Consider the following 23491-nt stretch of genomic DNA (forward strand, 5'->3'; position numbering starts at 1 on the left):
GGTTATCTTGTTATTATCTCGATATAATGAAATGATTAACTCTTGATCTTAAGATAACTGTTTTACTGAATGTAATTGCAAGCATGGCAGTTCTCAGCTTCCGTAGAAAACATTCTTTTGTGAGACAGAGTATTTTTTTTTCTTCTTGTTAACCATGTGGAGACCCCTCAGATTTATTTTATGATTCCTTCATGAGTTTCCCACCTGCATGTTGGTAACCGCTGTTAATATACTATCAAAACCAGCTGATGGATGCAAAATATGTGGAGTTTTTTTCAATCACATTTATATAACTGAAATAATGCAATCATCACAAATCTCTGGCTTAAGAGAACAAGAAAAGAAGCAGCAGTGTTATATGTGATTCAGGTGTGTGTGTCTGTGTGTGTGTATGTATGTGTGCAGACAGTAATTCTATGTTCTTCTTATATTTTTATTGGCATGGAAAAGCGATAATTTATTTCAGTGGAATGTAAAAAGTGCAGGTGACAGATGTTTAAAGAAACAGAAAACCAAAACAAAGATTTCCTGTCAACACTGAAATATGTCCAGTCTGTCTGGCCACAGTTTGTACAAGGCTCTTTGGTGAAAAAGAAAAAAAAAAAACCTGAATGAACCTGAGACTCATTTTTGGGCATTAGGCCTGAGGGCTGCAAGTGTTATCTGGCTGCATCAAGTTTACTTTGTTTAAGAAAAGAAAGAATAGTGGAGTGTATGGGGGAGGGAGTGAAACGGGAGTCTTTAACAGGGACTAAAAGGGACTGAAAGGATTTTGATCCAGTGATATTATATATCTGTCCTGGTCAGGGCAGACAAAAGCACACAGCAAACCACCAGAGAGCAAAGCATGTCATCTGAATAGTATGTCTTCTTTGCAGTGTTGTACATCCAAAGGCTTTGTGTGCCTGAATTTGGCTGGTAGGAGGCACAAAGGAGGCAGTTTGTTCGCCCCTGACAAGTGTGCTTTTATTTGCGGCGGCCCTTTGATGTATAGAGAAACTTTGGCTGGGATATCCCTCGCAGACAAATACACAAGAAATCCCACTCCTTTGTATTATCCTTAACAATTCCCTCACCATTCACTGCAAAGCTTTTATTCCCTTTAAGACCTTTATTTTAAACTTTGTGCCTACTGTCTGTCTGTCAACTGTAATGGGGAATCTTGTCTGACTTTGGGACAGGAGGGAGGGGGGCATATGTATGCTTATTCCTTCTCCTACCAAGAGTTGGGTTAGAAGAAGGTAGCTTAGCCTAGCGAAACAACTGGAAACAGGGGGAAACAGCCAGCCTAGCAATTAATATGTTCTAATTAGCACTTAATTTGTTTAATCTGTGCAAAAAACAAAATGTTGACAAGTTGTGTTTTTACTTGCTAACTGAAGCTGACCTACACGTTAGCAGAAAACAGGGTGAAACAGCTCAGGAGGGAGGAGATTGTGTATTTATGCTTATTACTTCTCTTGTTGAGAGTCAGATAAGAAGCCAGATCAGCCTGCCACAACAACCGGAAACAAAGCTCTGTCCAAAAGTAACTAGTAATTAACATGTTATGTGTTGTTTGTTTAATGTGCTAAAACTGAGGTATGAAATTGACAAGTTGTGTTTTTAACAGCTAACCAACAGGTTTTAAAAGCCACAATATGTCCTTTTTTTTTCTTTTCTTTTTTTACTTTATCAACAAATAAAACTGGACTTTATAAAATTTTGGTTTTATTTTGTTAGCCTCTGCCTCTCGGGTCAAGAATAAACTTTCTGTTTGAGTCCTCGAAATACTGTATGTTTGTTCTAAACACAGATATACAACCCAGTCTCACACCAAAACGGGTAGCTCGTTGGTCCACAGCACAAAATGTAACAGCTCACAAACTGTGTGACGCCTACCTTTTTCTTGGCCTATTCTTTTCTACTGGCCTACGTCCACGTCAAAAAAAAAAAGCCTCCTGGCGTCTCAAACATACCCACAAAGTGTCTGAGGTTTAGGCACCAAAACCACGTGGTGAGGTTTAGGAAAAGACCATGGTTTGGATTAACTGCTCTATGTACGTAGGTAATGTTATGTAACCGAGTTAAATATGCTAAGTATGTTTACTTACATTACCTAAAATAAATCCACGTGGATTTTTGCTTTCTTGTGGACTCGAACCTTGCTCTCGCGCGACAGTCCTGAGTTTGATCCATCCGGCCTCCTCCCTACACGGACACCGTTACTCTTTCTGAACCATCACATGACTTCCGTCTTCGACAGCCCACTTTCAAACATAAACGTCTCAATTTATCTGCCGTTGTTGTGAAACTAATGTGTTTTTTTGCTGGGGACCAACATACCTACGACACATTTTACTGCATCAGCTTTAATTGGACAGTAAATCTACACTTGATTAAAATCTGTAAACTTATCCAGTCCAGATGAAGAGAAAGCTTTGACTCTCACACCTGGGTGATGTCCAGTATACGCTGCCACCGTCTTACACTGTTCTCACTGAACAGCTGGGACTTCAACGACTCTGTGCAACAGCACATTGACAGTTGCCATTGAGGCAAAGCGCGGGGTTGCTTGCCAGCACAGCTTTCTTCAGTCAGTCCAAGGATTTGAACTGCCGGCTTCCAAGTCATGAGCCTCCACCTCCTCTGCAGGCTGCTGCTACTGTCTCTTATATCAGATGACCAGTAAAACAGCTCAAATTCTTGGCCCCTCCATTCCTGGGAGCACACAAGTGCTTAAGCAGATAAAGATTATATTCATCACATAGGCATTTTAGTATGGGGGTCAGAATACGGCTTTTACATAAAAACATTGAAAAATTGTTGTTTTAAAAGCCCCAGTAATGCTGATATGACTTTTGCAGGCTTGCTGACCTTGACTGACTGACTGATTTTACAACAAGGTATTTACAATGCTTGGTGGTGGAAAACTAAACACTGACTAAATATTCTTCCAAACTGCACTGTAATAAAATTAAAAACCTCGGTTTTCTTATTCTTGTGAGTAAAATAAGATGTTTGTGGACTCATTGTCCAGTTGAGAAATCCATTACGAGGTCAACTACCTGTGCTGCTTCAGTCCACCTCACCGGTGTCCGACTGAGTCACACAAGCTGAATATCTGAGCTCAGAATCTACCACCTACCTCCGGAGCATGAATGCAGAACTGCTGTGGAATGACTTCTGTACATCTGCAAGCTATAAAGAGTAACCGCACACTTGCTATTTTATGGTCACGGTCGTCTTTTTGGTCTTTTTTTTGTCACATTCCAGTATATCTGAATTCTTAGTTACGGATGGCATGAACATAGGACTGAATATTAATGACAAGAAACGCCATATCAGTCTGAACCTTCACATCCTACATGCAAACACACTTAATGTATTGTTTCTCTTTCCCTTGTAGAGTTCAGAAGAAAAACTGGGAAGCAGAGATCATGAAATGTGAACATCTGCATCGACGTGTGTTACATATATGTGCTGCATTGAAGGTCAGTGCTTCACACTCGTACTGTGCAATATTTGGCTGATCATAAAGGGGCTACCATTTGCAGGGTTGCTGTGCATGCAAAATTTCAGGTCACTACCACTGGGAACCAATAATGCCTTTGGCTAAGCAACAAGATGCAAATATATCTATTCAAATTCGCACCACTCCATACACATTCAAGCTTACACAAACGCTCACACACAATCTCATCTCAGCACACCGAGCTGCGGAATTAAAAGATGTTTCAGTCATAAATAAATCACAGTCCTGGGGCAATGTTTGATCTGAGACACGTTTGGTTCCGTATTTCTGTGATCACCTTTCTTGTTGACCAAAAAAAAAAAAAGAGGCTTTTCTGACATGTTCTAGATCTGTTAAATCAAAAATGTTGTGCTCACCCTTCTTCTTGTTGCCTCCTTTAGTCTGGCAGCCTCTCAGTCCAGTGGCAGGCCCAGATTACCCGTCTCACCCAGGCAGTCATAAAGATAATGGCAGACAGGCAGCATCCTCCACTCCAGGCTGTTGAGCAGACGCAGGTTAGTCAGAGTTACAAGATCAATGCATTTATATGTCACACAGAGAGCTCCAGATTTGTCCCCCCTGGCACTAAAGGCAGAGTTTACATAGTCACCCTGCATTTATCTGGTAAGAGATGGTCAGGAGAAGACGGATGATACTGTATGCAGCAAAGCCGGATAGAAACCCCTCAATGTCACGCCAGCACATTCAGTTCAATTTTAGCCTGCGAAGCCACTGGGGCAACCCAAATATCATTCATCCTGACTGTCCATCACACTATACATAGAACGGAGAAATTAGCACAAATGCAGCGCTCGCCATCAGTGTGAATTATGGTGGCAGTAGGGCGATTATTTACGGGCTGCATTACTTTCTGAAGACCTGAGCTCTGAGTCACCGACCGAGCCTGATAATTAATTCCACACTCCACAGAAATATTATGAAGCTGCACTACAGAACGACAGATGTACAGCACAGAGCACATTGTCTACAGGGTGACTGTGTCGAGCTATTTTGACTGTATAATTATGAAATTATGGTTCATCATTATTGAAAGAAATGATGTCTTTATGTTAATACGTCAATACATTTTATACCTGGCAATTTATTTCCTACAAAGTACACTTTTGTTTGACCATTAAAGGGTAAACAGAAGAGACAAGACGTGCAGTAGTTTGATTTAGTGGTGTGTAATCAGAGTATTTGTTGTTTTCTGTCTGCTCTTTGTTTTTGTCCCGGAGCTCAACTTCCTGTAGATACAAGAGGTAGAAGGGGGAGATACTCTGGGATCTGACAGTAAGAGATAACCTGCCATCAGCAGGCCTTCTATTTTTAACAGCAGGTGCTAGTAACACATGACGTGGGGCTCTTGTTATCAATATTTATGGAACAAAGATTAAGACAGAGTAATGATACACACAGCCCTGACTGGATCCATCCTCGCTTAATAGTTGTCATTACGGTGAGGGGGAGGAAAGTGCTTATAGACTCGAAATTTTTGGCTGGCACTCTGCATTTTAGTAATGATTCCAGAGACCAGTCTGGGCCCAAATGTGATTAGCAGATGTACACAGGGAAGTATGATGACTGCTGGGTTAAAAAATGGCTTTAACAATACTTTCTTTTTATTGATATTATATTGATATTGTACATTTGTCATTTGAGGAGGTGGAGTCGTGATTTTTTTTGTCATGATTTCATAGGCAGCTGGTTGGCAGCTCCTCACAGAAGATCACACCTTAAAAGCAGATGGCAGCTTTGGAAGTTAAAGTTTCACGGAGTAATAACAACAAGTGGTAATGAGCCCACCACTACATGGCGGTACAGCGACTCTTTCTCCTATTATTCTTATATCCAACATCTTCTTTGTGGTATTTACTGTATCCAGTTAATATCAATATCTATAGCAGTCTCAGTCTTTCTGTACAGACCACAAAAACCTGTAACGGTGCACATTTATCTCCATATTTATCCCATGGTGCAGCCCGTCGGCTACACATTTTAATCACACTCCCTCTGCCAAAATGTTTTCCACTCAAACACTTAAAAGTTCCGAGAGTAAGCTCAAAAGAGGTGAAGTATCTTGGCAGACCCTAGAGCAAAATGCCATGCAGTCATATGCAGCCCAGGGGATGAAGTGATTGATCTGTGACCTCAGACTCAGCCATAAGATATTGTGGTGAAGAGTGCGGGGGAGGGCATGGATAGTGGAAAAGGGACGAGCATGAGTCAGTAACAGAGTCTGCGAAAAAGCTGTGGGAGCAGAGGAAGTGTTAACAACATCACAAGTAGGAGCAAGTCAAGTCACTACGTCAGGAAGCAAAAAGGCCTGAGAGTAGGATGATGGTAGGAGCCCGAGATGTGACGGGACACATAAATCCTGATCATTTAATCATTTGAGGCGAATGGAGGGAATTGTTCATCCACTTCACGCTGTCCACACCGAGCTGACATGTGTTACCTCTCTCTTTACGTCGCTGCCTTTTATTAGAAGCCTGTAATGAGTAGACCCTGTGTGAAAAGCAGAGAGAAGCAGGTTCAAGGACAATAAGCAATGTGACTTCCAGGTGCAGCACTTGTTGCCTGAATGGTACATGAAAATGTACATCTTTCTCAGCAAGTAATAATTCTGATTTATTTAAAAAAAAAAAAAAAAAAAAAAAAAGACATTCATTTTATGTGATTATGCCATCTTGTGTCTTTGAGGAAGAAATGTATTGACTCAAACTGCAAAGAAAATAGGTTGGTATTTTATTGGCCACTGCCTCTACAAGCAAGCTGACACATAAGTAGTCAGACCAGATTAGAATCAACTACATTTGCCAAGAAAAAACTTTTAAATGTGTCAGAAGTTTGGTTCAATATTGACAAGCGACACTGACAACACAGGAAATTTGCATCTTATTTTCCCTGTAGTCATAAAGCTGCTGGTTTAATGTTCAAATCTTGTCAGTGCATGTGATGGGGACAGGGGGACCTTGCTGCCCCCCTCTTTTAAATCCGTGATTCAGAGAAGTCAGACGGCGTGCCAGAGTAGCAGGTCTGAATGGCATCGAGTTACCTAAAACACTTTTTTTGGTTTTGTTTTGAGAGAAGTCCAAGGATTTGTCAGATTGGTGCTTTTGTGTCTTTGGAGACGCACGCCTACAGGTTCCAATAACGCGCCACCCATGCGGCGTGATTTCCATAAACTATGACAAAAAAGTAATTTATACCACAAGAATGACACTTTTCTTACACACGCGTTCTAGAAAGTTTTGGATGCTGGCAAAGAGTCAGGCAAATATCACCTATTACTCATGTTACTTAGTACATTTGGGGCTTCACTTGCAAGCACAGCGCTTCGTCACTGCATAACAATCAGATGGCTGAGTGTTGGCAGTGCAACTGATGGAATTTTACTGAAAACAGATTTCGCCTTTGAACTTGCACATATTCCTGATCGAAAAGTACCATTAAACGATCTGGTCGCTTCTCTCGGTGTAATTCCGCTTGTGGAGGACGTGGATTAACTTTTTTCGGATTTCTGTTACATCTGTCCGAGAAAAAAACAAAACGCAGCACTTCAACAGAATTTGACATTGTAAGTATATACGAGTGTCTGGTCCAGTAAAAAAAAAAGAAAAAGAAAGAAAGAAAAAAGCGGAAGGGGGTTTCTTTTTGAGCAGCAACAAGTTCCTCAAGAACTTGACGGGCAGACGCAGGGGCGCTATAAATGTGTATTTGTTTTGAAAAGCCGACCTGCTGTGCATCGTCCGCGTTCGAAAAATCTAAATGACCGGTTGTGCGTTATGCGTATCAGGCCATGGCCCCTCGCCAAAGAGGGAGTTAACAGGCTATAACACAAACACGTGAATATGGATGTGCCTCAGAAGTTTTATGTCTCTGTCACTGTTCGTCGATGCGGATTTAAAGATTTGAGGCGGTGAACGAGCAATCAGTCAGGAACTAGTACCCCCATAAACTTGTATTGCCGTCGCTTATTTCAATCACGTAAGACCCCTAATGGCGTTGTCCGGGCGAGGGTGTTACGTATATCTGTAAGCTTTTCTGACAAGCCAGGCGTGTTGATATTTGTCTTTACTGTAGAGCCACCAAGGTGTTGCCTAAGAGAGTTTAAGCACGCCGATATTGCAAAGGGTTATTAGATTCATAAGTCAGCGAAGTGGTGGGCGATCTACTGAGCACAGCAGAAGTTCTCATATGATGACTTCAAACAAGACACATTACCTACCAGCATCTGTTGGAGTGAGTGGATATTAAGACACTTCTATCTCCAGGACAGCGTAGGGGGAAAATGGTAAGTAGCAATGGAAACACACAGCATATAAGGGATGAATACCAGTAAATAGTCGTGCTTGCTGTTTAGTCTGGCAACGCATTGCTGGAAGGGTTTGACTCAGTGGCTACTTGAGAAACTCAGTATCGAGACCCATGTCTGATGAGGCTGATGTTGACAAAGCTTGTGTGAAAAAGATTGTGTGGCATTTCTCTGCTCAGGATATGCCGGTACAGTGAGGGGGTAAGGAAATATTACATTGTGTCTGCGCGCAATGTGTGTGGATGTGATGTAGGCTATCTTGGAGGGCTGTGTGTCGGCAGTGAGGGCTTTATATTTTATGCATGTATGTATGTTCTTTTTGAGTGCGGTGTCCATGTTTTTTTTGTTTTTTTTAAAGATAAGCAACATGTGCCACTTATCTGTGACACTTGTCACAAGCATGACATGAGGAACAATAGAGCTCAGTATCAGCGTTGTAATTTGGCGTGGAGCGTGTAGCCTTTTGAGGCGAGCGTACACTGAATTGAACCGGCGTTTGTGATATAGGTGCTGTTATCTAGAAGGAAATGTCCGACCAATATGTGATCAAATATTAAAAGGACTGGTTTGGCAAGGGGTGGGAAAAATACACGTGACAAGACGCGGGGAAGCAGCAGAGTGAAAAAAAAAAAAAAAAAAAAAAAAAAAAAAAAAAAGAAGCAGTTTAAAGTGGGCACTCAAACAAAAGTATATAGATATTTTCTTGGCCCCTCATAGTTACCCTGGCTGTGTTATGCTTTCAGCACGTTGGACAGAGGCACCGGAGTCGTGCATGGACTAAAACGCCGAGTGGACGCCAACTCTCTTTCTCTCTTTTCCCAGCCCCCCTTTGCCAAACCTGGGATTGTTTTTTCAACTTTTGGTAAGCTTATTCTGAAGGAGCCTGTGGTCTGTAAACGGAAAATAAACGGGATTCTAAAGAAAGAAAAGAAAAATAATTTAAAAAGGGCAAAAGAAAAAAGAAAAAAAAGCGCTTGCCGTTAAAAGAGCTCGTGCTTTAAAATGTGTTTTTGTAGAGCACTGAGAAAGTTGAAATGTTAGGGCGGTCTGGTCTTTTCGCACACCACATTCTCGGTACCTATAAGCCCCCCCACACTGCGTTAAACTTTGGGACATGCAAGTCTTGGTCGCGGAGATCTAACCACGCACATAGTGGTTGTCAGCCCTTGTAAAGGTAAGAGCAAAATCCATTGTTTTCATGTCAATCTTTTTTTTTTATTCCTGTCGTCTTTACGGGCTTCTCTCTGGCTTTTTCTCAAATGAACTTCGGCTTTAAACTACAGCATGCAGCCCTTCGCCTTGGCGGTGTGTTCATTGTGGACAGCAGTGACCGAAATAACTCCGAAATGAAATCCGATCCAGGTGACCAATACCTCGTAGAACATCATCTATTTTTTTTTTCCTCCTCTAAAATTGATATTTCTAGATGCTTGATGCGTGGACATTCACATGCTGCTTTAAGTATTGTGAAACGCTGAAACTGGGACTCGTTTTCGTGTTTGGGATTTTGAAGAAGAGAGCTTTTTGAAGCGTTTTTTTGGAGTTTCCGAACACTGCCTGCTGCAACATAATTTGCGTAATCGTTGCGTTGTGCCTAATCATGCTCCCAATATGGGATTTAAGACGCTGCAGTGATCCTTCCAGCACGAACTGGACTACTGATGCTGGTGCATATATCATAAAACTGTCTGGGAAAAACCTCTGTCCTTCACATCTATCTATCTATCTATCTATCTATCTATCTATCTATCTATCTATCTATCTATCTATCTATCTATCTATCTATCTATCTATCTATCTATCTATCTATCTATCTACCTATCTATCTATCTATATCGCTTATTTTTCTTGTTTGGTCTGCTGCAATCATGTTTTGTCTTGATGTCAAACCCTCTGGATTTTGTTATCGACCAAAAATAGCCCTACTCTTTACCCCCCCCCCCCCCCACCCTTCCTCCATCGCCCCCACCCCCCCTCCCGTCATCGCCATCAAATCACTTGTGTTTTTACTACGACCGCTCCACGGTTTCATTCATAAGGTGCTTTTCACTTCACCTGCTACCCTACCCCCCTCTTTTGTCCGCACACGGCTCTGTCGACCTGTCAAACGCAGGCTGCGAATGAATGATAATAATAAATAAAGATTGCTTAATTTTTAATTGCTTTGACTCGTGCAGTTTGCCGGGTTTGCCATAGCGAAGCTCCTTTTACAGTATACAAATTGTTAGATTATTCCTGTGTAAAATTACAATAAAGATGGGCGTGGTCAAAGTCCATCCACTGACAGATGTTATGGCTGAATGTGATGGAGAGAGATAAAATGGCTTGATATGCAATTGTTCGGGAAGCATCGTTTTTGCCTGCCTTTCTTTTTCTTTTCTTTTTTTTCTTTATTTGAAATTAATGGCACGCGTAAAATCCCCTCTCGCGGCTGTTAGATTGAGATGATCATCACACAAAATTGCTCTGGGATTTTATTTCTCTGCTCTCCTGAAGGACTTGTAGCTTAAAAAAAATCGTCTCGCACCGATGCAGAAGCGGTGGATATTGTCTATTTCCCCTCTCTCTCTCCCTGTACATCTCTCACTCACTCCCTCTCTCCCTCACTCGTCCTCTTTTTTTTTTTCTCCCTTTGGTCAAAGATTTAAGATTTCTGATCCAAGACGAAGCAATTGCATGGCAAAACAACAGCAAGAAAAGCCCCAACGCCCACTGGCAGTCCTGTTTTAATCAACACTCCTCATGCCCAGGAAGCGTTTTCAAATAAATACTCACAACTGAATGTATCCCGTAAATTCCTAATTGCATTTGAATTATGGGACTTTTCCGCTGGCGTTTTCGGTAATTTTTACCCAGCAATTTAATGTGCGCAGATCGGTTTCTGCATATTACAGCCTATTACTCCTCATTTTATGAGACAGTGAAACCTAAATAGATCATATTACTTATTAGGCTGCCCAACAGTCATAAAAAAGGCTCCTTTAATAAAGGCTGCGTCGCAACTGTAATAGCAGTTTTCAATACCACAAACCCGTTGATTCTACAAATTACAACGATTCAATAATTTATCTAACGAAACGATGCAGGTTTTAGTTGAAATAAGATCAAGAAAATTGTGACATTTTAAAGACATCTTTGGCCTTTTATTAACAGACGCTGTCAGTGATGTTTTTTTTATTGCACGATCTTTTTTCGGCTATATTTGTTTTTAAATCTAATATTTTCTTTGCCGAATGCCTATTTTCTGGCCATGTAGCAGTATTTTTATTTTATTTATTTTTTTCTACTGAGACGTGGGATTATGGTGTGGGCGTGGGCGTGTTGGGTGGAGGAGGAGGGATGAGCGGAGGCGGGTTAGGAGGGGTCTGTGGGGTGGCACGACACACTTTGTATGTATGAAGGTTTTTTTATAGCACTTTTCTGCAATGTACGTCAGCGGATCAGTCCATAAATGGGGCTGCGTGTGTTTGTGTGCGGGCGTGCGCCTGCGTGCGCTCGCGCCTGTGCGCGTGCGTCCCCGCGTGTGTTATCTTTACCGAGAATCTCCCCTCTCTCTCTCTCTCTCTCTCTCTCTCTCTCTCTCTCTGCACTCTCAGCTCTGCAGAGTTGGGGTGGGCGTCAATAACAAACCTGATGGTAGGTTTCATTGCAAAAATCAGATGACATTCTTTCGGTAGGCCTGTTAATTTAACGAAAAAAAAAAATAAATGCATTGTGCAGAAAAAAAAAGATAACATTAACATTGTGCTTGATATTTTCATGCAGCTAATGTTTTTCTCGCTTTTTTCGTGATGTGAATGTTGGCCTTTGTGTGTCGTTTTTCCGTTGCGATCAATTCGTGCACTTCGGGGACTAAAAGGATTTGTCGAAATCTGGTTTTAAATTAAGGACGTTCAATTTTCTTTTGAGAGAAATAGGAGGGGCTTCTTTTTAATAAAACTCGCTTTCGGATTTTGCTCGCCTCACTTTGCCACAACGTTTTCATTCATGAAATGCAATAACTTGTGTGTGATTCGAGCTGATGTAAATTATAAATAGGCTATTGATTAATTCGGGGATATAGATGGTGGAAATCTCGGCTCGCAGCTCTGCGGACGTCACGATATATTTAGAGCAAAAAATAATCATCTTAATCATTATGGAAATGTAGGCTACATCGCCCGCCGCCGCCGCCGCCAACACCACCGCCGTCGCTGCTGCTTTAGTCACCACACCATCATCTTCATCACCAACACCTTCATCCAATTAACAAGCTTGTTTAAACAAGTTCTTGGCAGGAGGCGAAGCCTTGAACCTTCTTCTGAACCTTTAATTATCAGTTCTTCGTCATTCAGTGGCGTGATTGTGGATGGAGCCCACGATAAGTTATTAATACACAGTGGATATTCTTACTGTAAAGACATCTTATATGTCGGACCACTGCGGGACAACGCACGATGCTGCGCGCGCCTGTGTGTGAGTGTGTGGAAATGTTCGACCATGCCGGCAAACCATTCAAGTGTGACTCTCAGCATGTGAGCACGTTGTACATCGCTGGATTCAAGCAACTCCCGAAACAATAAAACATCTATTTGTATTTCCCGAATCTCAGACAGACTCAAAGACAGTCCTGGTTTGGACTAACTCCTAGTTTGATTTCAAAGTGTCTCATTTCTGCCCTTTATTTGGAGGGAGATGTGTGTGTGTGTGTAGTTGCAGGTGGCAGCATGTGCGATATCAAACCAAGCAGGAGTCATATCGAAGCTGCTGATTTAGTTCTCTGCAGCCCCCGTCGACACAGCAAATCCAGCATCCGTGCCTTTTCAGTTAAATGTAATATTTCAGCAATTGCAAGTGATTCTGTGAAGTGATTTGTGTGTTTTCATTTAGCAGTGAACCAAGCAAACGTTATTGCTGGGGGATGGAGGGGATGGAGGGGAGGAGGGGGAGGAGGAGGGGGGGGGGGGCATGAGCCAAGAAAACAGACAGACAGACAGACAGACAGACTGACTGAGACTTAATAGGCTGTGGATTGATTTGTAGTCTAAGCCACTATAGAAATAATGTATCTGTATGAGGGTGTGGAAGGAGGAGTGTATATGAAGCTTAGAAGACTAGTCTGCTGTATCTGCCTGATGATTACATTAAAGGTTATTGTCATCACAGGAGGGATGACATTAACTCCCCACTCCGGCTTCTGATTATAAAAGGCCTGCACCGACTTAACGTGTTTACCAATTTGGAGTTTTCTCAACGGTTCTCCAGCTCACTCTCGACTTCTTTGACGTCATCCAGCCTCATACAAAACGTGTTCTCGGTTGACGTGTTTGCTCCTTGAGGAGGAATGCAATTTCACTCTGATCAAAATACCCACATCTCTTTCCTTTATCCCCAGTGAAAATGACATTTCACAAAATGTCATTTCGTCCGTGTTACACGGTTCCTCTCTCGCACAAGGAGGCATAATTCTACTTGTTAAGTGAAGCTTTCGGCAGTGCGGACCTGTCAGCATCGTGCTGCACTTGGCAAGAGAAGCCTTGAAAGGTTATACAAGTGTGTCGTGTTGTCAGCTCCTGTGGTTGTTTCTTCTTTCTGCTGCACAAACAGCAAAACGCTTGTGAGCGGGGAAGATGTGAGGAGAAAGCTACCCAACTGTTACTGCCAATTACACGTGTTTGGCCGTGAATGTGGTCGAAATTTGCCACATGACATGCAAAGACAACCCCTCCGTTAGTTTGAAGTCATTGTCACTGGCGCCGTGTTGGGAAATCTTAAACCTTCAGAAACCTTACACCTCAGTTCCGATGAAATAGTGGTTTAGCAGTTTTCAGAATGACTCCTGCTCGTCTTGTCGTGCTTGTGTTTGATCCTCAACTGGATGAGTCAAAAAGACTCTGACATTTTTCACAGCTCCTTTCTTTCTAACAATTATCTGGCATTTTATGGATTTCATTCAGAAATTCAGGCTTTAGAGCCTCAGACACGTGCAAGCCAAATGACTTCTCTTGATTCGCCACCTTCAGTTGTGCTGTATTTGCAGAAATGAGAGAGACCATGTTGTTGTTTTTGCTCCTCTAATGAGATGCCAAGTGATTTATTTATGAATTACTTGTTTGGAACAGCCCCCTTGTGCAGTGTGCATTTTTTTTTCTATCCTCTTTGGAGTCATGTCGCTCAGTGATTGCTGATGCAACTCTTTGTCATCCAGAGTTTGCCCTCACCTCCTGTGAGCCTTCGGGGAGGGCTATATCTATCTTGGCATGTCCCCGGGTGTGTTGGAGGTGGGAGTGACTCATTAAGCAGGTGTGAGCATCCACTCCCATACTGCTACATGCCAAACAAGAGCTCTCCAGCTCATAAGCTCGTGCAGGGAAGAATCATGATGGCAATATAGCCAACACATCACAATAAATCTTTGCACTGGACCAGGGCCAAGTCGAAAGGATAATGAGCTGCTATTTCTCCATTATGCTCACTCTTGTATTCATCAGAGGTGGAATTTCCAAACGTTCATCACCCATTGAAAGGTTGTGCCTCCGCTGACATTTCTTTATTTGAATTCTGCACCATAAAGGGACTGAACTGCTCCTGGTTTGTTCCAGATAAGAGGGAAACGGAGTATCAAGAAGCCAAGTAGTTTCATTGTGAGGAGACTGTGTATATAATCTACACAGGTTTGTTTAGCTGACATTTGGTAATATTAACCTGTGAAAGCTGGTTACTACACAGCAGAGCACTTGCAGGGGAGTCATCCATCTGTTGTGGAGATGGCTCACTTTAAAAGCAAGAAGTTCACATCCAACACTTACATTTCTAAAAAAAAAGTATAAGGTCATGTTCTGGGGCTGACGTCCAGGCTTTTATTGCATATAATATATCAACTCTAAATTATACACCATCTACACTTAATATGAGAATATTGTTAGAATCTTCTGGGGCTACATCATGGATGTAAAAACAGGTTTAGGAAGAAGACCAACATTTAACAGATTATAAATGGTGAAAAAACGTTCACAAAGATTAACTTTAGTCTCAAATACTTTAAGCTTTTTTTGATATAACTTACCAAGTTCTCCTCACTTTCTGCCGACCTGTACAAGAAATGCTTATTTTTAATTCCCTGAATATCTAATTTTACACAAATAGGCCATCTCTAAATGGCACGCAGTGGATCACGACTTGGTGGAGACGCGCTGTTACGCAAAACCTGTAAAAAAAAAAAAAAAAAAAAAAAAAAAAAAAAAAGGCATCTCTTTAAGCTCAGCAAAATACGGAAGAGGAGAGGCTTCACTTGTGCTTTGTAGTACATTGTGAGACATTATGGTGTGGATGCAGGCTGCACGGTATGCGGACAAGCAAAAGCACATAATGCACACTGAAAGCGCATTAATAGTTCCGCCTCGGGGCTGTTTAAGCAGGAGTTTGGTTGCGACCAGTCAGCCAGCGGCAGGTCACATGTTGCAGCGTCATTGTGTAGTAAAGTTACTGTAGTTGCAAAGAGGCTCCTCATTTCAGCTCCAGAGGTCTCCTCAACCCGTGGTGCTGTGCTGCAGCGGCGTTTTTCAGCATGCGACAACTTCAGTTTCAGACGATCTCCAAAGGAGCCGTGCAGCCATGGGAGTGCATTACCTCAGCCATGCAATTTCCACCATCAATAATTTAATCTATTTGCTCCAAAGCTGAAGAGATATCCTGAAGCTGGTCGGGAGAGAGGAAAAATATCGCTTAAGTAAATTACTCAGGGAGTTGTCCAAAACATCCCAGATGACACTACTGTCCTGTTGAATGGTCTGTTTTACGACTGGGCAGTGAAAGGTATGTGTCTGTTTCATTTCAGATAACTTATTTTGAACACTTTCGCATTGTTTGATGCTGCTTGAGAGAAAGACAGCTGTTGTGTGTCTGTCGATGTGTGTGTGTGTGTGTGTGTGTGTGTGTGTGTGTGTGTGTGGTGTTGGGGAGGGAGGGGGGGGGGGTGAATCTAAGAGGGGAGGGGGGTGTCTAAAAGTAGCTCGATCAAGTCCGGTTATCCTGCGAACAGACAGCGCCGCAGCCCGAGAGGGGATATGTGTAACCTTATCCTCTCGTTCATTAATAAAAAACGGAGTTATTATGTTGATTGGGTTTCCAGTGGAGAGCACGAGCTCAGCAGATGTAATCTCGAGAGAAAAAAAAAAAAAGACTCACTCTCTCACTATTGGGGCAGCCTGAGCATTGTGGTTATTTGTATTTCTCTAGGTAACAAAGTGGAAACAATCCAGCGTGCCTCTGCATGAAATCAGCCACGTTTGAACATTTTACCGCAACTTCACGTTCATAAATAGCTCAATAAACTCTTTCTTCAGGATGTTTGTCTATATTTGCTCACCTAACCTGGGAGACCCCCCACCACCCCCTCCGAGCTATGAACAAACAAACAAACAAAAAACTCCAGACAGTTTTTGTATTGTTGTTTTGGAAAGAAAACAAACTTTGATGAACTCATTAAGACTTTATAGGAAACCCGAGACCTAAACGCCTAGCTGCGTCGGCCAACATTCACTGTTGGGTCTACTTCTTGGTGTTGGTGAATAAACGCGGATTAAAACAAAGTCCGATTTCTGGAGGGGTGGAAAAAAAAAAAGGGCTCATTTGGGACAGATTCATGTGAAGGTATTGTGAATAAGAACATTCGAGGATCCTAGCAAGGGCTGCTTGGATAATGTTAGACTGACACAGTAGTGATGTTTCGTTCAAATTTTTTTTAATTAGGGCCACATTTTTTGTCAGAGTTGTGACTAAATTGCAAATAAGTGAACTTTATAACCTCTAGACAATTACGTACAACGAAATCTGGTTGTGCGCTTGAAAAAAGAAACTAAAAACCACTGTCTGTCTGTCTGTCTATCTATCTATCTATCTATCTATCTATCTATCTATCTATCTATCTATCTATCTATCTATCTATCTATCTATCTATCTATCTATCGTGTTTCACATGAGGGAGGAAAGAAAGAGGGGATGAAGGTGGAGAGAGGAGGAAGAAAAGGAGCTCTTATTATTTCACGGTCTCACATGCCATCTAGTGGACGACGTTGGGAACTGCAGCGCAGCCATAGTTCTGATGGTTATTTCAGTGGTCAAGTTTCAGTGTTGATTCATGGGTCAATTTTACGTTTATATCAATAAAGTCGAGTTTTGCACAATTAATGATGAGTCATTAAAAATTATAAGCTGCTTCTAATGAGAGTCAATCGTGATTTTACCTCTTGTTGCCAATATCTCCTCACAATTGTCCACTGCTGCACTCAGTGTGGGAGGGAGGCAGCGGCTCATTTGTGTAGCATAAATCACTCAGCAGGTATTTGAATGCGGGGCTTTCTGTGGCTGGCGTTGGCCTGGAGGCCAGGTATAATCCTAGTGATGCTCATCTATTACTAAACGTGCTCTGAAGCCGTGTCAGATTAAAAACAGATCTCAGGGAAGCAAGCTTCCACATGTGTCAGCTATTACTGCAGACAACTCAATTAAGCCTAAATGCTAGTTTTAAGTGCTGCATTGTGGCACACAAGGGGTCCTTGGGTGGACATTGTGATCATATTTGCTCTGTGTGGGCTGATTTTTTTTTTTGTTCACAAATTGAACATTTGGCATTGTGTGAACATGACAAAACATGTTGCTAGGTAAATAGGGCACACTTCACTCTGTCATACCTCTTGTTTATTTCCCCCTGTAATGGCTTATATCATGCATGCTGCTGGTAAAGATGAAGCCATAAAGTGTGCTGCCATGTGCAGAGAGGCTGGGGAACATTACTGAATGTGTAATAGTACTAGCCATGCTAGTCCTTTCATGCTTTAGAAGAACTTTTCAGCAACTGTCAAAGGCGGCATTTATCACTTTAATCCCCACCTGGCACAGAGAGTAAATGTGAGGGTAAGTTACATATCCCAGCCATACAGCCGCGCTCTCAAAGCAGATGAACAGGTGGTCATCTAGAGACGTCGAAGCCAAACAGTAGTCAGAGTCCACACACTCACCTGCTCCTATTGTTCAGGGTGTTTCATGCTCTAGGTGTGTTGTCGTGAATAAAGGCATGTTTGAGCAGCAGTTAGTACGGGCTTTATCTCCCTCCGCTCCATCTTGTTAGCTGAGTGCTCAGTGCGTCATGTTTAGATGGTCATGCATTAGATGGAAGTGGCTGGATTTCATTTAAAATTTTTATCTTTAACAATCTGGGTCGAAGAAACTGCACTTTACTCAACCACCTGCTTGTATTAGACATTTTCATAGTCAAACAAATTGTCGCAGAGCTGCTGTAGAGGCTCCAAAAAGAAGATTTCATTGCTCCATATCATCTCTCGCTTTATTATTCATGCTCATTATGTTAACACTCAAGCCACTTTTTTTTATTAACCGTGAAATCCTCATAACATTTTCCTTCACTGGATGTATAAAGCAGGAGCAAACCAATCGGTTGTCACATTTAGCCTCCAGCAGATATAAGCCAGAGATTCTCCGCCAGTCCCACAGCAATTAAATGATTCATTGGCTTTATCGCATTTTAACAGGATGTTGATTGAGAGCATAAGCCATATTGATTGTCCTGATGGAAACAGGAAATCACAGAGATAGAAATAAAATCATCTGTTGTTCCCGGTGTGAGGATACCCGGGGGAACGGCACGCAATTGCACGCCGTTGAGTGGCATTACCCCCAGCAACCTCCTCCCCTCCATTCTCTCCCCTATGGAGACCTGGAAGAGACGTCATCTGTGGTTGTTATGCTGCGAAATGACGCTGGCACTCTCTCCACCCCCTGCTACTGCAATATTACCCCTGTGGTCTGTTACGGAAGATGCAGCACTCTTCGTCTGCACCATTTCCAGCATGAAGTTTGACGCCTAACAGTAATCAGCCCTCTGCCTTCATTTCCCTCATGTGGAAGTGGAACCATTTGAGTGCGATGCTGATAATAATATCAGCCTAAATGCATCCTACACATAAAGCTCGTGACTGGCCTCAATCCCGTAAACCTACATGATTTTCTGTGCTGGGAAGCCTCACAGAAAATTCTTGGAACTGGAACCGAAACCTCGACAATATTGAAGGGTTAATAAGCTTGATTTCCACACGATAAACAGGATTTTATATACAATAATTAATGAACATTTGATAATTAGCTCTTCATTCTCAGCTTGCCCTCATTGTTGTTTTAGTTGGATAGAGGAAAAATACCCCCATCTCCCCGCCAACACACACACACACACACACACACACACACACACACACACACAAGCCAGCCCCTCCCCATGCCCTCCCTCTAACACACTCACACACTCTGGAGGAGCACGTCACTGAGCTCGGGGAATGAGTGGCTCATTAAGAAGAAGGATGTGATATTCTGAATAGAGACTGTGAGACTCCCAGCACATCTATTTTTAGACGAGATATCTCTATGGCAGTCACCGTGGTGTTGGTTAATTGCAGCCACAGCCCCAGATACCAATTAAGAATGAAAGAAATGCTTTTAAGGTGGGGTTTCGCTCCTCCCTACTGTAAAGGTCCTCGTGTCCATTCTGAGTGGAGGCAGGAGTGTGTTTGCTCGCCGTGTTTTCCTGTGTCACGTTGGGACATGCGGAGTGCTGTCAAAGCCTCGGCCGGGCTATTTTTAAATGAGCCTCTGTGGAAAGCAAGATCTAGATTTATTTTTTCATTATGGTTGCTTTTATATCTCTGGCCGTTGGATGCCCACCAACTCATTGATTTGCTGTGAATCTTAGAGCTCCTCAGAGGTAAGGGCTGCACACGTGCGATTCAATGATTACGGATGTATGTACAGTGTTTCGGCTGCACCTGCCTCCTCGTGGTTATTTCTTAACCCTGGCGGTGCGTTGCTTGTCTTGTGGGTTGCTCTCCTGAGACTCCCAGATTGGTTCTGTGCAGGGAGCATGACACATCTTTCTGTCATTCAGTTTCCTCATGACATCCTGTTCATTCATCCTGCAGTGCTCTCGCCACCCACCTGTCAAAAAACAAACAGTGTCCCTCAGCAAACCCCTGGTTTCCCGTTCCTGATCGTGACGTTTAGTATCAGACCGGTCTTACAGCACACACCAGTTTTTTTTTTTTATTTGTTTTTTTTATAATACTGCAGCTGCAGTGTTTGCCAGAGCTGACACAGACACGACATTTGCCACTCAGTCAGTCAGGAAGTTCTGTCCATGATGGAGGTTCCTGAGGTGTTGATACGGATGATTTCAATCGTGGGGCAATAAAAATACATGAACTCGTCCAACAAAAGAATATCTTTATCTCAGCCAAACTTTGTCAGTTCTCACTGCACATGGTTGGAGTCTGAAATGCATCCAACCTGGCCGTTTTCCTCTTAAAATATTACAGTGTAGACGAAGTTTAAGAGTTTAAAAAAAAATCCGCCATTTCCTCAGTGAATGAAGATAATAAGGGGGAGGTTTGAGCTTTCAAAACTGACCAGACAACACAATTATTCAGGCAGAGAAGGGTGATTGACAGGTTTGGCCGTTATAAAACTAAACATCCATGCACACTCTCCGAATAAACGGTGCAATTTAACACACCACTAACAGAGATTATGAATAATAGCGAGCGTGTAAGGATGTTTTGACATCTATTTGTGTAATCTTATCTTTTGTAATAAGCAGTCTCTGTGATGCTCAGCACAGCTTTTGTGCAGCGCTGCCAACAAATAGAAATCTAAGCCAGACCTCACATAGGAGCAAAATGATTACAGTTTGCAAACAATTTGAAAACACTGATGACACAGTGCCAATATCAGTTTAATAAAAACATGTTGTGATTATTCCAAAGCCACTGGCTCTCTTTTTGGCCTGCAAACAAAGAGTAGAGGGTGTAAATACGAGGAAAGGCTCACGTGGTGCGTTATGGATCAAGAATAAGCTAACTTTGTTGAGAAGGCTCTCTGACTAACCGTCTTTTCCTCTCTCTCCCCTCCCTCCCTCTTGTTTTCTGTCTCTCTCTCCCCCTCCAGTTCCACCAGGTTAGAAGAGTGATGACCATCCTGTTCCTTACTATGGTTATTTCATACTTCAGTTGCATGAGAGCTGCGCCCCTGAGAGATGCCCCGGGCATGCGGGGCCATCGGACGGAAGGCTACTTGGGCGCCGCTGCGACGGCCGCACGAGGCCACGGGACTCCCCAGAGTGGTGGCGGGCCAGGCCAGCGCGGGGAACTGCCCTCACTCACAGACACATTTGAGCAGGTGATAGAGGAGCTGCTGGAGGTGGAGGGAGAGGCGGCACAGCTGGGACAGGGGACTGATAAGAGCCAGGGAGGTGGGGGCCCGTCGTCTGTGGTCACCACTGAGACCAAGGATGTCGACCTGTACGACTCGCGGGTGATGATCAGCAACCAAGTGCCTTTGGAGCCGCCGTTGCTCTTTCTTCTGGAGGAATACAAAAACTATCTGGATGCCGCTAACATGTCCATGAGGGTGCGGCGACACTCCGATCCCTCACGGCGCGGAGAGCTCAGTGTGTGTGACAGTATTAGCCAGTGGGTGACAGCTGTGGATAAAAAGACGGCAATAGACATGTCTGGGCAGACAGTTACCGTCATGGAAAAGGTCCCTGTCCCCAATGGCCAACTGAAGCAATACTTTTATGAGACCAAATGCAACCCCATGGGGTACACAAAGGAGGGCTGCAGAGGAATAGACAAGCGGCATTATAATTCCCAATGCAGGACAACCCAGTCCTACGTGCGAGCGCTTACCATGGATAGCAAAAAGAAGATTGGCTGGCGGTTTATAAGGATAGACACTTCATGTGTATGCACATTGACCATTAAAAGAGGGAGATAGTGTATAAAATGTATAGATTTTATTGAAGAGTTTAAAAAAGAGAATAAAGAGAAAATATCTATTTGTATATATACATAACAGGGTAAATTATTCCGTCAAATGGAAATTTTATGGACTGCATGTAAAAAAAGATGAAGTTTATACAGTAAAAGTGATACTACAGTCTATTTATTGAACATATTCATGACCTTGTAAACAATTAAAAAAAATCTGATCAGTCATTTGCGCCCAGTTTAAATTACTATATCACATTCCTCAAGACATTGTGATTTGTTTACGTTGCCAAGAATTAGAAAATGAAGGGAAAAAAAAAAACAGGCAAGGAATGAGAGAGGACAGTTCCATCTTCAAAAGCTTGCATGCTGCTTCAATTGTGAATCGAGAAATTCTCCACTTACAAAAAAGGATATGATGCTGACCAAAAAAACATTCCGTTTACATATTCAGCAGAAAACAATTTCCTCTCAAGTAATTTATCTGTTTACTGTTCTAAACTTCTCAAGGTAATGTTGGAATTACATACTATGTCAAGGTGCTGTTGTCAAAGCTTTGCTGTTTATTTTTTTATCCCCACCAGAGGACAAGATATATATAAAAAAATTATATATATATATATATATATAAAATTTATTCATTGACATGTTTCTGGGTTAATATTATTCATTTTGTATGTTGTGAAGTTGTTTGCAATATTAAACTGAAATATTTGAAGAAATAAAAATGACTATAGGCAACTGAAAAACAAAATCAATGTCGATAAAGTTTCAACAGTGCATTTTTAGGCAGGATAAACTTTATTACACGGACAGGCAGGCAGGGAGGAAGGTAGGCACATACGCACACATGCACGCACACAAACTACAAAATGAATATCACGTACTACAAGGACCTTCATAAGTTGTTTTACATTTGAGCAAGGTGCAGAAAAACAATATACTTTCAGTAGCAGAAGAGTCCATGCATTTGATAATGCACGGGGACAGCAAACATGACAGTGTTGTGGGTGGGAACCAGGCACCTCTTGGTGTTATTCAGCTCTTTGAGGAGGGAAAACATGGAAAACTGCACAGAAAACCACCTCCTGCTCCCCAGCAGCACACCACTGGAACATGAATTTATGTGCTTTGATACTTTGGTATTCAGAGATTCACTTAATTATTACTCCAGCTGCACATGTAATATTTCACAATTACAAGAACCTAACAATAAAAACGCCTACACATTCAAGTGCAGACTAGTACGGGTAGGCTCAGCTACATGTGAAGCATGCCTGAGTTTGACAGTGATGGATTCAACCACCCATACATTTGTTGATATTATAAATATACACTCAACTTGTCGTTATTAGTGCGTGGTAATCCCATCTTTAATTCCTCTACAAATGAACAATCACCACAAATATTTGTATGTAGCTGTAGATTCTCTGTTATCTAAAGGAATAGCATTTCTCTGTAACCTGTTTGGCATTTGAGTTAAAAGACTGTTTTGCTGCGGCTTTATATCAATATTCCTTCCAGCAAGTAATAACTCAGAGCCTTACATGGCGAGAAACCCCGGCTTGCCAAGACTGGACGCCATAGCTTAAGGTCGTATTTGGGTAACATTAAAATGTGCTCAACTTTTCATCTTAATATCATGAAACATTTCCAGATTTACCCACAACATGACAAATGTCAGAAAAAGAAGATGCTCATGGATAAAAAAAAAATTAAAAAAAAAAAAAAAAGCAGATACCAAGATTCATCAAAAGCTTCAATTACACGTCATGTTTGTGTTGCATGTGACCTCAAACATCTCATTTTACTTCTTCCTCATCAACCTGAAGGTAAGTGTGACCTCGGACGAGTTGGGAAACAGACTGC

At 42.2% G+C, this 23491-nt stretch overlaps 1 protein-coding gene across 9 annotated transcripts; it reads left to right on the forward strand.

Moving 5' to 3' along the window:
• The first annotated feature begins 6826 nt into the window (after positions 1-6826).
• Positions 6827-22376, forward strand: bdnf (brain-derived neurotrophic factor). 9 transcript variants are annotated; one of them, XM_069174260.1, is made up of 3 exons: positions 6827-7073; positions 8555-8673; positions 20799-22376. In XM_069174260.1, the coding sequence occupies exon 3, from the start codon at positions 20820-20822 to the stop codon at positions 21627-21629; it is 810 nt and encodes a 269-aa protein (XP_069030361.1). In that variant the 5' UTR covers positions 6827-7073; positions 8555-8673; positions 20799-20819; the 3' UTR covers positions 21630-22376. The 9 variants fall into 9 exon arrangements, with proteins under 9 accessions (XP_069030361.1, XP_069030365.1, XP_069030362.1 ...); XM_069174261.1 differs by lacking the exon at positions 6827-7073 and adding an exon at positions 7364-7790; XM_069174262.1 differs by lacking the exon at positions 6827-7073 and adding an exon at positions 7842-8012.
• The last annotated feature ends 1115 nt before the right edge of the window (positions 22377-23491 follow it).

Source organism: Embiotoca jacksoni, unplaced genomic scaffold, assembly GCF_022577435.1.
Source record: "Embiotoca jacksoni isolate LCO1_2020_lvr unplaced genomic scaffold, fEmbJac1.0.p SCAF_6, whole genome shotgun sequence".
Lineage (NCBI taxonomy): Eukaryota > Metazoa > Chordata > Actinopteri > Embiotocidae > Embiotoca > Embiotoca jacksoni.